The sequence below is a fragment of the Lontra canadensis genome, unplaced genomic scaffold (genome assembly GCF_010015895.1).
Source record: "Lontra canadensis isolate GAN:19392208 unplaced genomic scaffold, GSC_riverotter_1.0 scaffold18, whole genome shotgun sequence".
Taxonomy (NCBI): domain Eukaryota; kingdom Metazoa; phylum Chordata; class Mammalia; order Carnivora; family Mustelidae; genus Lontra; species Lontra canadensis.
This window is the reverse complement of record NW_022631012.1, coordinates 13,671,263-13,688,842: the sequence shown is the minus strand read 5'-3', so window position 1 is coordinate 13,688,842 and position 17,580 is coordinate 13,671,263. Positions and strand designations below refer to the sequence as shown.

Genomic DNA, 17,580 nt, shown 5'->3' with positions numbered 1-17,580 from the left:
TCATCTTTTTTAAAGTATTAACCCCCCTCTTTATTATCTACTTGCTTTTTGTTTACTCTTCAGTTACTTCAGATAATTTTTAAAAATATTTTATCCAGAATTTATCGTCATTATGTTTGATAGGGTTGATTCAAAAATAGCTATTTGTCCATTACCAGAAACAAAACCTCTCTCCTGTTTATTTTTGTTAATTTGTTTCAAGTGGCAGAGAAATTTCCTCCCAATGGCTATTCTACTAATAGTTGCCTTTAAATTTTTAACAAATATTTGTCAATATTTATTATCATTATCAATAATTTTTAAATATCTGTGATATGTTTGGCATTCACGGCAAAATCTTTAACATTCAGGAATATTAACCCTCATTCTTTGAATTCAAGGTCAGTTTATGTAATTATTTCTGTGGGTTTCTATATCTATCCCTCCCCCACCTTTTAGATTAGAGTAGATTTACCTCCTTTAGGAATATGGTTTTAGTTTCCATGGATGCCTTTTGGAAACAGCAAACTTTAATTCACATGTAACTTTACATACAATTATACTTGTTTGAAACTAGAGAAAGAGTTTTGGGTATTCCACAGAACTAATTGTAAGAAAGTTCTAAGTATTATATATGAGTATTTGTAAGTATGTTTGAAGTTTATTCATTTCATTAGTACTATTATCCTAATAGGCCAATCAGTGATTAGCCCCTTTTTGAGGCCTCTGGGGCTATGAGGGTAAGAAGCATTCCTGTTTTATTTCAGGTCCCATGCTATCAGAAACTATCTCTTTCCTACCTATAATTGTCTTAATTGAATATGAAAAGATACCCGAGTGGGTTTGTAGTTGGATCTTAAATAAATGGAATATAAAAAGAACTATCCGTGTAGTTTTCTAAATAATTTTTATAAAATATAAAATTCCTCATTCATTTCTGCTTGCCCTTAGAGTTCCATTAACTGCAAATGATGATGATGATGATGATGATAAAGAGAAAATGCAACATGATGACAGTATTCTAGCAAAGATACCACCTGATGTTCCCTCTTTGGTATCAACAAGACAACCTTTATCAAGTCAGTATAATTTCAAATTGTTATTTCTTAAAATAATCAGGTGTACTTTTTCTATTGTTGATATGCTTCCCAAGGGTGAAATTTTTAAAATTAACTTTGAATATCAGTATTAAAGAGTCACATTCATCAGACTTCTTCTTGAGGCCCATGGTATATAAACACTTAATAAGTTAGATCTCTTTTGTTATAGATCTGCTAAATTCCACTATTTAAAACTGCTGGTAAAAAATTTAATTTTTAAGTAAACGTGCTGACAAATGTCTGATCCACAGTGGTCTAATGCTGTTATTCTGCGAGCAATATTTAGAAAGGAGTCAGCCTGAAGAGCTTTTCTTGGTATCTTATTAGCTTACAAATTGGAAGATACCATGTATTTATTTAGTTTCATCCTTTTTCCTTTTCATAAACAACAAAACTAGGGGCCTAAATGGATTTTGTGACTTTTTCAAGACCAGAGCCAAAGCAAAAACTTGAGCCTGTATAAAGGTTGAGCCAGAGAAAATGATGACACTTATGTTTTATTTACATGGTTATTTCTAAAATAATAATCCTTCAGGGGAGTCTGGCTGGTGTGTTTATCATACATTTGCAAATTGAATTATGGAACTATAAGTATATTTCATTTAGAGCTTAGAATTGTTTTTCCTTTATAAAAATGTATGTGTGTATATATAATTTATATAAACTTCTGATAGTTTACTATCAAAGCCTTTCACTAGTAATCCTTATCAGAGTCATCAGTATTATTTGGGTTCATTTGCTGGCCTCCTCCCACTTTAGAAATATATATTAATGGCTCTACTGTCAGCTATACTTGCTGTTGGGACCAAAACAGTAAATTCTCAGTATGTATTTTCCACAGATACAAATGTAAAATGTGACTTTTGAATATTCTGATCATTCTACCTTATTTTTATCAGGGTAGATTCTAAGTATCTGAACAGAGTACACATTGTCAGAATCCTTTCTGTGAAACAGCTTGATTGTTTTAATCTTACTTGTTTAAAATAAAAAATTGCTCGTCATTGCTTATTTCTGAATTTTCTTCCCCTTTATTTTATAGAAAGTCATTTCCACTCAGACCAAAATTCCATGAGTTCTCCAATGAGTGAGATGAAAAATGCCCAGTCAGTCAGTCACAGAAAGGAGGAGCTATCTCTCAGTAATGTGACGGAAAGGAAAAAACGTCTATCATCTCAGGAATCAACTAATCCTGTCGACAGTTCTCATAGGACAGACTTAGATCAACAACACATTTCAAGTCCAGAATTAAATTGGAATAATGAAATAAATGATCATACCAATGCAAAGAATATTAAAATGCAAGGAAACGTGCAGTGCCTTCCTGACTCCTCCGAGTCTACAGGTGAACCTACTGCAGAGGACAGGCCTCCATTTCAGGGCAGTGATGACTTTCCGTTGCAGAAAACTGTGTATGATGCTGACATGGATTTAACTGCTAGTGAAGGAAGCAAAATTATTACAGTTTCAACAGGGACTAGAAATAAAAGCAATAAAAAATCAAGTGAATGTGGAATCAAAACATTCAGAAAAGTGAAAGATTCAAGCTCTGACAAAAAGAGAGAAAGATCAAAGAGACAATTTAAGAATAGTTCAGGTATCAATATTGAGGAAAAGGTTGAAAATGGACCAGAAAAAAGATCAGTTGTCTTGAATGGCACGGAGGAGTCAGAAGATCCAAATTTTATTTTCGATACTGAGCAGCTGACTCATTTGAACATACTGAAGAAAGTAACCCTTCATAATGGCTTTGATCAAGACGACAGACAAAGTATACAGTGTAATAAAAGAAAGAAAAGGATACATGTAACAAATGAGCAAGAGGAAGCATATTCTTTCTCCCAAAGTTCAGATAAATTCCTGCAGGAGAATAAATTCGATGAGGGTCAGAGTTCTTTACCTTATCGTAAAAGTAAAGCTTCTAGACAGACATTTGTGATTCCTAAATTAGAAAAAGTTAACTTATTCTCAAACCAAAAGAATAAAGAAACAACTTCTGAGAACCTAGAAGTCACAAGTGAATTTCAAACAGATGATCTTTCCACCAGAGATAATGAAAGTTTATGTGATTATGAGGCCCAGAATATGTCGGATTTGAAAAAGCACGTCACTGACATGCAGCCTGCCCAGCAAAATGAATCAAAAATAAATGAGAAGCTTAGACAGAAAGTAAATCGGAAGACAGAAGTAATTTCTGAAACAAGCAAAGTATATGGGGATATTGCTAAAGATGTGCATGGCCCAGGAAAATGTGACTTTTCCTTCCAAACCCAGGAGGATAAAGAAACCATCTCTGGAAACCTTAAAGTGTCAGATGAGTTTCAAAAACCTGCTCTTTCCAGCATTGATAATGGAAACCTGTGTGATTGTGAGATACAAAATGTGTTGGATTTGCAAAAGCAGATCACTGATGTATACCCTATTCAGCAAAATGAATCAAAAGTTCATAAGAATCTTAGGCAGAAAGTAAATCGGAAGACCGAAATAATTTCTGAAGTGAATCATTTAGATGATGACAAGAATATGTATTTCCCAGAAAAGGGTAGTTCTTTCTTCCTAGCCCAGAAGGATAAAGAAATGATCCCTGAAAATATAAAAGGCCCAGGTGAATTCCAAACACTTGCCCTTTCTATCAAAGATAGCGGAAGCCTATATGATTATGAGACTCAGAAGGTTCTGAGAGTAGAAAAGCATATCCAAAATATGCAACCTGCTTGTCAAAATGAATCAAAAATAGATAAGAAGCTTAGGCAAAAGGTGTGTCGGAAGACAGAGATCATTTCTAAAATCAACCAAGTATATGAGAATGATGACAAAAGCATACAAGACCCAGAAAAAGATAACTTACTTTCTCTAACCCAAAAGGAAAAAGAAATCATCCCTGAAAACTTGGAAGACTCAAGTGAGTTTCAGTTAGCTGATGCTTCCGTCAGAGGTGTTAGGAACTTATGTCATGATGAGATTCAAAACATTTTAGGAGTGAAAAAACATGTAACTGATATGCCACCTACAAAGCAAAATAAGTCAAAAATTAATAAGAGGCCCAGGCAGAAGGTAAGTCGGAAGACAGAAATAATTGTGGAAATGAACCAAGTAAATGAGTTTAAAAAAAAAGGTGTATATGACCCAGAAGAAGGTAACTTCTTTTCCCTAACCCAAACAGGTCAAGAAACCATTTCTGAAAACTTAGAAGTCACAAGTGAATTACAAACAGCTTATCTTTCCACCCACAATAATGGAAAGTTATACGATTATGAGACACAGAATGTGTTGGCTTTGAAAAAGCCCGTGACTGAGACACAACCTGCTCAGCAAAATGAATCAAAAATAAATAAGAAACTTAAGCAGAAAATAAATCGGAAGACAGAAATAATTTCTGAAAAGTACCACATACGTGGGGGTAATGATAAAGACGAGCGTGATCAAGAAAGCTATACAAAAGATCTTGCTTTTCAAGTAAATGTATCTAAACAAAGACTTGAATGTCAAGGTGTCATCAGTGGATACTCTATGGAAATTGATAGTACCGAAAAGGAAAATTGTGATCAAATTTCAAATCCTTACAAACTAGTTAAAAAGCATGGGAAAGAATCATCAGGCAAGGCAAAGATTTTCGCAAAAGGTGAAAACAAATCTATTTCGCGGTTACGAGATTCTTTATACACGTCTGTGTTCCTAGAATCAGGTTTAAAATATGTTACTAATGAAGCAGATTCTGATCCTGGGCGGCACATGGTCCTGCAGGAGAATCAGAAGGAAAGCTCTACAACTCTGAATGAAAAAAGAGATACCCCTTTTGTGGAAGTGGTAAAAGAAGGAGAGTGCCAGAGCAGAAAAGTAAGCAAAACAGCATGTAAATCGAAGAAAAGGAAGACCATCTATCCTTCTTCGGATAGCCATAAGGTAATGCAGGTGATATCTGACACTGACCAAGAAATATCAGTTCAATCTGGACAAGCTGTGGAGGAAAAAAATTCAGAAAATGAGAGACTTGTCAAAATGAAGCCAGACTTTTACAAAGACGCATTTAAATCTTTATCTCAGGTATATTCACCTAACATACAAGAATCATCCTTTAAGAGTATGCCTGAGGATTCAGTACCTCTGAGTATTTCTCCTAGTAAAAATCTGATGATAAAAGAAAATTTTGCCCTGGAGAGCTCACCGAGCTTTCAAATAAGTGCTGATGAACATGAGAAGATAAAAGGGATGAAATTCAACCAGAGAACACAAAAATCAGAAATAGGTAGGTCATTAGCTGAAGTGACCAAGTTTTGAAAGTACTGTCCTTTTTCACTTAACCAGTTAAGTATTTTCTGTTGTAATTGATATTTTTGTGGAGCTAAAAACAGTATTTAACTGTGTAGCCTGAACTGTAGAGACAATATAAGGCAATTTAAAGAAAGTTTAATATTTTTGGAAGATAACAGAGTAGTGTCTTAGATATTTATAACCTAAAAAACAGATTTGGCCTTTACCACAAAGTTGTCTGATTTGGTGTTTTAGAGGATTAAAAAATAAGTAATACCAAATCCTTTCCTCGGAATACATGTATCTAAAAACTACAAGAAATACAGTGATGTATGTAAAATGTAAAAGCACATGTGTGCTAACAGATTATGCGGAGTGATTTGGACAAGAGGAACCTGCAAAGACATCATGAAATGGGTGGTATTTTAGGCTGTAAAGGATAGGTAGGATTTTTTTATCTTTTTTTTTTTAAGATTTTATTTATTTATTTGACACACACACAGAGAGAGAGAGAGAGAGGGAACACAAGCAGAGGGAATGGGAGAGGGAGAAGCAGGCTTCCTGCCAAGCGGGGAGCCCAGTGCGGGGCTCGATCCCAAGGCCCTGGGATCATGACCTGAGCCGAAGGCAGACGCTGAACGACTGAGCCACCCAGGCTCCCCTATCTTTAATGTTTATTTTATGTTTTCCCCCAGCTATTAAAAGAATACTTATTGCAGAAAATTGAAAGTAGAAAATCAAAAAATAGGAGGAAAAACAGTCACCCAGAAGAACTGCAGTCACCATTCTGGCATGTGCATACAGAGTTGACTCTATGGAATTTAAAAGTTTATACCTGAAGTCATGCTATATATAACATTAGTTATCCCATTTTTCCCCCTTAAACATTGAATCCTAAGGATGGTCCTTCATTATTAGAAATTTTGTGACATTGGACATTCCCATATCAATCAAAGTTTTCTACTGGGAGACTAACAATTGAATATATATGTATATAGAATACTAGAAATTTTTTCCCATTTTATTGAGAAATAATTGACATCACTGTATATCTCTAAGGCACGCAGCATGATGGTTGGCTTTACGTGTTCTGTGAAATGGTTACCACGGTAGGTTCGGCTCCCATCTATCATGTCAAATGGATACAGTAAACAGGAAGAAAGAAAAGTTTTCTCTCTGATTAGAACTCTTAGGGTTTACTCTCTTAACTTTCTTTTGTTTCTTTTTGGAGAGGGTGGGGTGGGATTGAGGAGCAGAGGGAGAGGGAATCTTAAGCAGGCTCCATGCCCAGTGCAGAGCCCAATGCAGGGCCTGATTTCACAATCCTGAGATCACAACCTGAGCCAAAATCAAGAGTCGGATGCCCAACCAACTGAGCCACCCAGGCGCCCCCTCTCCCCTCTTACATACCGCACAGCAGTGTTGGCTATAGTCATCAGGCTGTACATTGTATCCTTAGTACATATTTATCTTATAACTGGAAGTTACACCTCTTGACCACCTTCCTCTCTTTCCCCCTCTGTCCACCCTCCGCCGCCTCTGGTAACCACAAGTCTGATCTCTTGCTGGGTTTGGGTTTTTGGTTTTTTGTTTTGATTTTTTTTTTTTTTTTAATTCCTGTTGTGAGATCCTACTCTATTTGTTTTTCTGTGTGTGACTTATTTCACTTAGCATAATTCCTTCAAGGTCCATATATGTTATCTCAGATGGTAGGATTTCCTCATTTTTTATAGCTGAGTAATACGCAAATAATATTAACATACATGCACGCACCCCCCACAACTTTATCCATTCATCCATCAACGGACACTTCGGTTGTTTCTATGTCTTGGCTCTTATCCATAATGCTACTATGAACATGAGGGTACAGATATCTTTTCAAGTTGGAGAACACTAGGATTTTGATGGGTAAGGCTATTCCAAGTAAAACAAATACAAAAACAAAAAAAAGTACAAAAATCTAGATTGGCAGTCCATGATAGAAGACTGGTGAGCCGTCTTGCATCTCTGTGTTCTTCATGGTACTTTTCGCGGAGTAAGCAATTGATAAAAAAGGTTAAATGAATGTTTGGTAATTTGTATGATTCTGTGAGTAGAGTTGACCTGTGGAGAATTTTTAGCAGCCTATATGTGATTTCAGAATAAAAATGTTATGGTCTACTTTGTTAGTTTGTTTCAAATTTTAAGTCTATTTTCCCTTCATTGCTGGGGAAAAAACTGACTCACAAATAATTTCAGTGCTATCATTGTAATATTTAAAATTATAACTTGATTATTGCTAAGTTTAAAAATTTGTCGCCAGTAATTTGCAAACCACTAAATATCCCATATCTATTTCCATATGAGTATGTCCCTTTTCTTATATATAAATATTTGTGAAAATTATTCTTTGCAGGTATTAGAACACTACAGGACTTGACAAATACCAGTTTTCTTTCAAATAACACTGCTAAAGCTGAAAATAAGTCAGAAAACCCATCCTTAGAATTACCAAGCCGAAAAAGAAGGTGTACTCCTCTCGATTTAAAGGAGCCAAATCTCAAAAGGTAAGTATTTCAGCGATATTCAATCCATCTCAGTGTGATATTATAAACTACATGCTTTAAAAGAAATTCCTGTCTGAATTAGTATTTGAACACTTTTAAATATCAGTATATTTTTGATATAATAATCACAGTATGATATGGGTAAGAGTCGAAGAAATGTCTTCTTTTATTCTTTGAACAGACTTTGTAAAAAAAAAAAAAAAAACCTGTTGCTTATGATTTGCAAACCACTATTTCCATGTCTGTTATTTTCATTTGTGTTCTACCTTATTCCCTAGAGGAATTCCAAGTGGCTTATTTATTCTTTAGCCTTACAGAGTAATAGTCTTTTTCTTTCATTCTTTAAAATTTAAAACATAGAGCATGTGGGTGGCTGTGTCAGTTAAGCGTCCAACTCTTGATTTTGGCTCAGGTCATGATCTCAGGGTCATGAGATCAAGCTCTGAGTTGGGCTCCGTGCTCAGCAGGGACTCTGCTTGAGATTCTCTCTCTCCCTCTCTGCCCTACCCACCCTCATTTGTGCACATGTTGTCTCTCTCTTGTTCTTGCTCTCTCACTCTGTCTCTAAAATAAATAGGGGCACGTGGCTGGCTCAGTTAGTTAAGCATCTACTTTCAGTTCAGGTCATGATCCCAGGTCCTGGGATCCCTGCTTAGTGTGGAGGTTGCTTCTCCCTGTGCCTACCCTGCTTTCTCCATCTCTATGTCAAATAAATAAATAAATGAATGAATGAATGAATGAATAAATAAATAAATCTATCTTTTAAAAAATATATAAAACATACCCCAACAAAGGGAAGCTAGTACTCCCTGTACTTATCCACCATTCTTCAGCTTTAATTGTTATTAGTATTTTGCCTTATTTATTTCATCTATCCTTTTTTGTTGTAGTATTTTTAAAGCAAATTCCTAATACTAGGTCATTTAATCCCAAAAACACTTCTGTATATATCTCTTTTTAAAAAGGAACTTTTAACAAACTAGATAACAATGATCACAGCAATTATCTATAGGAATTAGCAGCAATTTCTTACTGTCATCTAACAGCCAATCCCTATTCAAATTCCCTTAATTATCTCAAAAAAGGTCCAAACGCCTTTTACATGTGTTTTGTGGAAAATCTCACTTTTTTAAAAGGATAAATAAAGTAGCCTATTTTGCAGACCCCAATCACATTTGGGATCATATTTTCAAAAAGATAGAGAAAACTATCCTTAAATTTTCTCATCCTTTGCAATGTTTCTGCATTTGCTTCTTTTATAAAATGAAAGGCATCGATGGTTCTCACAGGTATTTTGAAACAATAACAGGTGTGGAACAAAAGCTTTCGTTCACTGCTGGTGGGAAAGGCAAAGGGTACAGCTGTTTTGCAAGACAGCTTGGTGGTTTCTTAGAAAACTTAATGTATACTCTTTCTGTATGATCCTGCAATCACACTCCTTGGTATTTACCCAAAGGGGTTGAAAACTTATGTCCACACAAAAATCTGCGCATGGATATTTATGGCAGCTTTGTTCACATTGCCAAAACTAGGAAGCAACCAAGACGTCCTTCAGTAGGTAAATGGAGGAATAAGCTGTGGTGTATCTAGACAGTGGAAAATTACCCAGTGCTAAAAAGAAATGAGGTATCAAGCCATAAAAAGACAAGGAAGAGCCATAAATGCATTTTACTAAGTGAAAGAAGTCAATCTGAGAAGGCTACTGTATAATTCCCACTATATGACATTCTTGAAGATGCAAAGCTATGAAGACAGTAAAAAAAAAGATCAGTGGTTGTCGGGGGCGGAGGGCGGGGAGACAGATGAACAGGTGGAGCACAGAGGATTTGTAGGGCACTGAGAATACTCTGTATGATACTCTAATGATAGATTTCATTGGATGTTTGTCCAAACCCTTAAAATGTATAACACCAAAAGGGAACCCTAAGATAGACTGTAGGTTTCAACTAACATTATGACATGTTAGTGCAGATTCATCATTGATAAGGTATATACAATGTTTATGAGTAATGTTAACAGTGGGGACAGCTGTGCATAGGTAAGGGCAGAGGGCATATGGGAAATCTCTACCTTCCTCTCAATATTATTATAAACCTGAAACTGCTCTAAAAAAATAAAGTCTTAAAAAAAAAAACCAATAACCAATACATTGTAGCAATACAAGGGAGGGTAAAAGAAAAAAAGAATCAAGCAGTTTAAAAAAAAAAAACAATTTAGTCAAGCTGTAATCTCACATACCATACATCTCATCATTTAAAGTGTACAATTCAGTGGTTTTTTAGTATATTCACAGATATGCAAATCATCATCACAATCAACTTTAGAACATTTCTTTACCCCCCGCCCTAGGCAACCATTCACCTACTTCGTATCTCAATAGGTTTCCCTGTTCTGGATTTTTCATATGAATGGAAACGTGTAATATGTGGTCTTTGTGACTCGCTTCTTGCACTTAGCATGTTTCTGGGTTTATCCCTTGTCATACTATGTCATAGTATTTGTCAGTAGTTCATTTTTTTTAGGACCAAATAATACTCTGTCATATAGATAATACCACATTTTGTTTCTCCACTTGTTGACAGACATTTGGTTGTTTCCAACTTTTGGTCATTATGAATAATGCTGCTATAAATATCATTTGAAAGTCTTGAAATATGTCTCCATATGTTTTCTTTCTCTTGGATATATGCCTACTTGTGGAATTCCTGAATCATGTAGTAACTCTGTTTAATCATTTGACTTTTATATAGACTATTTTCCGAAGCTGCCGCACCATTTTATATCACCACCAATGATGTATGGGGGTTTTGATTTCTCCTGTTTCCTTGCCAACGCACTTTGGTCATTTGGCTTTTTGATAATTCTAACCATAGTAGTGGGCGTAAAATAGTATCGTATTAAGGTTTTGATTTATATATGTGTTTCTCTGTTGACTGATGATACTGAGTGTGTTTTCATGTCCCTTTTGGCTACTTCTTTATCTTCGTCAAAGAAAAGTCTATTCAGGGTCACCTGGGTGGCTCAGTCAGTTAGGTGTCCCATTCTTTTTTTCTCTAGAGCTATAGCATGCACCATATAGATTAGCTGTTTATATTATTAAACTTAATAATTAACATGAATTCTCAAATATCTACACTGAACACAAATAAACTAAAGGGTGAAATTATTCACATTACAGAAAATTATTGGGTTATATAAAAGGGCTACAGTACCTCAATATCATTTTTGGCAGAGGGAAAATTAAACACACAATTATTCCAAGCACTGTAGATTGAGTATCAAGCACAATTTAAGATGAAGTACATCCGAAGTTGTAATCATAGAAAAGTTGTTTCCTTGCTCTTTTTTCCTCCACTTGATTTTTTAAATTTGGGTTTTTTAAATTTTAAATTTAATAAACATATAGTATATTATTAATTTCAGAGGTAGAGTTCGGTGATTCATCAGTCTTATATACCCAGTGCTCATTATATCACTTGTGCTCCTCAATGTCCCTCACCCAGTTACACCATCCCCCCCAGCAACCCTCAGTTTGTTTCCTGTGATTAAAGGTCTCTTACGGTTTGTCTCCCTCTCTGATTTCATCTTGTTTTATTTTTCCCTCCCTTCCCCTATGATCCTCTGTTTTGTTTCTTAAATTCCACAAATGAGTGAGATCATATAATAATTCTCTTGATCTCAACTCAGGTCATGATCTCAGGGTTGTGAGTTCAAGTTCTACATTGGGCTTCATGCTGGCAAGCAGCCTACTTTAAAAAATTTTTAAAAGAAAAAAGAAAAGTCTCTTCAGATCTTTTCCCCTTTTTTCAATTGAGTTGTCTTTTTTTTTAGTTGCAAGTTAAACTTTCTTATTTTAAACTAATTTTAGACTTATCAAAGAGTTATAAAAATAGTACAAAGTTTCCTTCTCTTGCTTTCCCTAATTTTAACACCTTATCCACAGTACAATGATCAAAATTAGAAAATTAGCATTGGTACATTACTATCAACTAAACCCTCCTGGATGTCCATTAACATCCTTCGCTGTTTAGTTTCTCCTTAGCCGCCTCCAGCCTATGACAGTCCCTCATTCCTTCCTTTCCTGTTATGACTTTCACACTTTTGAAGACTATTGGTCAGTTATTTTGTAGACTGTCCCTCAGTTTGGTTTGTCTGATGTTTTCTCATGATTACAATGCAGTTAAGCATTTTTGCAAGAATTCTGCAGAAATTATATGTCCTTTTCATTGCATCAGTTAGGGGGTTTGTCCTGTCAGTATGTGTCAGTAATGTTAACTTTGATCAGTTGATTACAGTGGTGTCTGCTGGGTTTTTTTTCACTATAAATTTCTTTTTTTTTAATTTTTTAATTATTTATCTGTCAGAAAGAGAGAGATCACAAGTAGGCAGAAAGGCAGGCAGAGAAAGAGGAAGCAGGCTCCCCACTGAGCAGAGAGCCCAATGTAGGGCTTGATCCCAGAACCCTGAGAATCATGACCTGAGCCAAAGGCAGAGGCCTAAACCACTGAGCCAGCCAGGTGCCCCTCACTATAAATTTCTTATCTCTCTGTTCTGTGGGCCAGGAATCTGGACTAGAGCACTGAATTAGGTGCTCTACTTAGTGTCTCACAAAACTAATTATTAAGATGTTGTCCGAGATGGCTCTCCTATGGAGGCCTTACTGTGGGAGAATCTGCTCTCAGGGTCATGATGTATGATAATAGGTTTTCTTTTCTTTCTTTCTTTTTTTTTTTTTTAAGATTTTATTTATTTGACAGAGATCACAAGTAGGCAGAGAGGCAGGCAGAGAGAGAGGAAGGGAAGCAGGCTCCCTGCTGAGCAGAGGGCCCGATATGGGGCTCCATCCCAGGACCCTGACCTGAGCCAAAGGCACAGGCCTTAACCCACTGAGCCACCCAGGTGCCCCAATAATAGGTTTTCTAATATTGAACCAAACTTGCATTCCTGGAATAAATCTTACTTGGTCATGGTATATGTTTTTCATAATGTACTGTTGGATTTGCTTTCATAACTATGCTGTGAGTACTTGAGAAGAATATGTACCCTCTTTTATCAGAGTATAGAGTTGACATATATTCATAAGATTAACCCCCCTCCTTTAGATCTTGTATCTCCTTATTTTTTGCCCACTTCGTCTGTCTTGCACTGAGAGAATTGAATATCAGAATCTCTTACTATTGTGTTCCTTTCTGTCTCCGTGCATCTCCTGTAGTTTTTGCTTCATAAAGGTAGTTGCTCTGCTATTTGGTACATAAATATCTTAATTACTACGTACTCCTATGGTAATAGTAGTGATTACTATATTTATTACCATATAATCATTGTAGATTAGGACTTTTACTATTAAAAATGGCCCCCTTTGTCATATTCAGTGCTTTGGGACTTAAAAGATAAAGACTTTAAAAAATACATTTGTATTACCTTCTTGTTAACTTCTTCCACTCCTATCCTCAATGCCTGAGGTGATCATTCTATAACACATTGCAAGCAGCGTCTTTCAGGATCTCTTCTCACTGGGGGCCTATCAGAAGCTGTGATGTATCTGCTGGATGCCATCCAAAAAAATTTATTTAAAAAAAAAAAGTAAAGGCAGCTGGGTTGTCATCCTTCTTGGTATTTATACTAATTTCATTGTGATATTTGCTTTTAAAAACTTTACCAACTAAACCATTTAGCAAGTAATCTATACACCCAATAGATCTAAACTAAAATAGAATACTATTTCATTACAGCATTTTGCTGTATTTAGAGTAGGTAGCTCTTCTAAAAGAATTAATTAAACCCTATCTAATTACTCAAGGCAGTGTTATCATTGGCTCTGGAGAGGAATACAGAGGATGCAAAGAGACCTCACTCACTATTTACCATTTATACCTTTGTAATTGAGGACCATGTGTATGTGTGTCTTCTAAAAAACAGGTATCATGTAGAGAATAAATACAGCTCACTTCTTCCAGGATGATATATCCGATGCATGATCAAACTAAAAGTAAAATGAAATTACTAGGTAAAATATTAAAAAACAAAAGCCAAACCAAAACTAAGCTAAAAGCTAAACCAAAAACTCCCTTGGACATATCTGTTAGCTAGACAAGAAGAAAGCAAGCTCCCATCAGAGACTGAATGAGAGCAGGAACCCAGAAAGGTAGGTAGACTCAGACTGGCTTTTGCCCAAACATATTTACCAAACTAGGTGAACCTAAGTGTTGGATTTACAGCGTTATGGGGGTGGGGACAGAAGGCATATCCTCGGGTTTAGCTAAAATGAAAAGTCTAATAGTAGATCACCTTTAATAAAGTTGAGCTACTCTCTCAGTAGGAGAGCAAACTAAAAATAACCTTCCCACCAGCTTTTTTAAGCCCCAGGAAATAACTCTAGTGCTGAATTGAGGAGGAAAAAAATCTTCTGAGAATTCGTAACCAGAATCAAACTCTAGTGCATTGCAGCTGGAATTCACAATATCTGGAAGTCACAGAAAACCTCAAGCTGAGGATTTAGTGTTAGTCCATGACTTGTAGTGCCCCCTGTCGTCCGTCAGAAGCAAATGCACATATTTTCCAGCACCCTCCCTCATCTCAGTCCTCAACAAATTTTCCAAGGGAAATAAACAGTCAGCTCACCCTAAACACAACATACACAAGGGAACCAGGTACCAGCAGAAACAACTGAGAGCAGAATTCGATACAGAATGTGAAATAAGAATGTTTAATGTTTCAATGGAGGAGACACTTGGAAGTGAATAAATATGTTGGAAAAAACACCTTTAATGTGAAGACAAGCAAGGAAGAGATGAACACAGCTCAGGATAGTGGTTACTTCTTGGGGGACGACAGGATGTGATTAGACAGGGACACACCGGAGGCTTCTGAGGTGTGGTAACATTTTCTTTCTTAACCTGGGTGGCATGTACGTCAACATTTATTTATTGTTTTAAGTTGTACATTTTCATATATTCTTCTATGTATGCTGAGATTCATAGTAAAAAGGAAATACATACAAACAGGTAATGTGTGAAATCTAAGTTGGTCAATTTTTCTTAAGCCTAATATTATAATTCCTACTATAGAGTACTCCAGGCGTATGATGCAGGAGTTTTCTTCTCCATGCTTCATGGCAAAAGCATCAGCTTCGAATTGTTAATATTGTTCATCTTCTGTTTTTTTTTTACTTTGCAGGAAGATGAGAAGATGAGGTGAACTTATGAATTCTGGGGTTTTTTTGAATTCTGAAACCATACCAAGTCAAAACAGGGATATAACAAGGATCCAAAAGATGAAATGCGTGATGAAGGATTTCCCCCTCTACCTTTCCATGAGTATTAATTTATCTATTCTTATGTTTACATATATGAGTGTAAAATAGCTGTTTTGTAATATTAAACTTCTAAAATCGTTTTGGTCATCCTATGACTTACATTCCTGTTTTTGCAAAGTTCTTCAACCTAACAGCCTTTAACTAAGCAAAAGCTGTTAACCTTTTAACCAAATAAAATGTGTTGTAAGTATTTTTGCATTGGTTATCTTGTTGCATACCAAGCTATCTTGTTTTGTTTTATTTTTAAAACCATCCAATATATTTGATCACCTAGATTTTAAAAGTTGCCTTTTGCCTTGGTGAGTTTTCTGTCTCCCTTCATTCTTATACTCTCAGTTTTACCTATTAGATGTCAGTTTCTGTATTTTTTCCATTCTGTGTAATCTGATGACTTGGCTGAGGGGATTAACATTTCAGGTTCTTTTAAATTTGTTTTTTATAACTATTTTAAAGAACCCTTACTATACTAATAGTAAAAAGTAATAAATCCTTTGAATGTCTGAGATCAGTGAACATAGCTTATTGTATTCAAGGGCAAGTCAAATTCTATTCTGCCTGGATGGAAAAGCTTGCTTAGGGAATAATTGACAAATAAAAGGGCAGACTCAGTGTTTTTAACAAACACTTCAGATCATTCTGGGGCAGAATGTCCTAGGACCAAACTCTGAGGAACTGCTATAGGAATACAGAGTCCCACAGAATTTACTCATAACAATGCCGGTTGAATGGAGACCTTATTAAAGGAATAGTTTACACAATGATTAAGAGCTTGGCACCCTGACAGTCTTTGTTCTCTTTCCTATACACCTGTTACTTGGAGACTATGGACCTCCTAGAGTCAGTCTCCAGTATTATATTTTTGTCCCTCCTGCTTATTTCTATTCTTCCTCCTTTCTATGAGATTTTTCTTTTTTTTTCCCCTTCCCATGTAAATTATTTTTCAGTTTATGTAGTCAAATTTATTAACCTTTTATTGCTGGTGGAATTTGGTAACAATAAAGAATTTTCCTCCTTCCAGATTATAAAGACAGTTACCCATGGTTTCATTTTGTTTTACATTTGAATTTCTGATTCATGTGGGTTTTTTTCTATCGTATGAGATATGGATGCAATTTTGACCTTTTTCCAAATGACTCCCCCATTAATGAGAAGGTCCATGTTTTCCAGTACTGATTTGAAATGCCACCCTTTTTTATGTTGTATTTCCAGGTGCACTTAAATTTATTTCTCAGTTTTCTGTTGTATTCGTCTGTGTATCTATTTATGCCCCACTACCATATCCATTGACTTTAGGGGGAGTATCGAGGTTTCCCTCCTAGAGCTTTTACATATTTCTTAATAAATTTACACCTAAGTGTTTTATTTTTTTCTTGGTAATATAAATGGGATCTTTCCTTTGATTCTCTCTTCTAATTATTATTTGCATATATATGTTCATTATTGATTTCTGTATGTTAAATACTGAACATTCATTGTAGTATTTTCCAGACAAATGTCCTGAAAACTAAGTTAACTTTACCTCTTTTTTTTCCCCTTCCAAATCTTATGCATCTCATTGCTTTCTTTTGTCTAATTAATTGTACTGCTGCTTACTACCTTAAGTAAAATGTTAAATCGTAGTAAAAAGAATAGATATCCTTGTATTGTTCTGATTTTCATGGAAATGCCTCTGGTTTTACCCTAATAAGTAAGATGCTGAGTTTTGAGCTGGTTATGTGTAATTTATAATCACATTAAAGTATTGTCTATCAATTATTTTATTGAGTGCTTTTTAAAAAAATCATGAATGAATGTTGAATTTTTGTCAAGTGTCTTTTGGCACAGAGAGAGATTGTATGAGTCAGGGTCCAGCTGAGAGATAGAAACCACAATTATTTTATAAGTTGTTAGCCATATGGTACAGAACTAAACAAGAACTGAAAAGGCAGAAGGGATGCCTGGAATGTCATAGAAGAAGTAACTACAGGAGGTACCTCTGGGCCTGGGGGATCGAAAAGAAAAGGATGGAATTATTGAAACCTAAATGCTTGGAGGAAGAGTTCCAGGACTCTAGGGAAGGTATGCACGGGTTAGTGCTGTTTCCCTAATGGGCGGTGACAAGACTGGTCTGAGTGTGGAAACGCTACAGACTGGAACCATCCGTTGCTCTGAAGTCCATTATTCCTGCCAGGGCGGTGAGCCATTTCTGTGATGATGCCAACAGGAACAAGAAGCGAACAGGAAGGAGCAAATTTCTTTTTCCTCCTCCATACTTGTAGCTTGCATTTATCTCCTCCTATTGCCAGAGCCCGAAAGGGAGCCTGGCAAAGGAAAAAATGGGCTTTTGCAAAGGCCTGGCCGTAACATAGTGCAGTGAGACGTGTGGATCTGAAGCTGAAACATAATAGCA

General features: G+C 35.8%; 1 protein-coding gene across 1 annotated transcript in view; it reads left to right on the top strand.

Moving 5' to 3' along the window:
• Positions 1-16,946, top strand: part of SGO2 (shugoshin 2) — a 41,112-nt gene extending 24,166 nt beyond the window's left edge. The window contains exons 6-9 of the mRNA XM_032860126.1: positions 931-1,058; positions 2,122-5,325; positions 7,726-7,876; positions 15,053-16,946. Of these exons, the coding sequence (XP_032716017.1) occupies positions 931-1,058; positions 2,122-5,325; positions 7,726-7,876; positions 15,053-15,068 (3,499 nt within the window). The 3' untranslated portion in view covers positions 15,069-16,946. The remainder of the gene's footprint in view (positions 1-930; positions 1,059-2,121; positions 5,326-7,725; positions 7,877-15,052) is intronic.
• Positions 16,947-17,580: the final 634 nt, after the last annotated feature.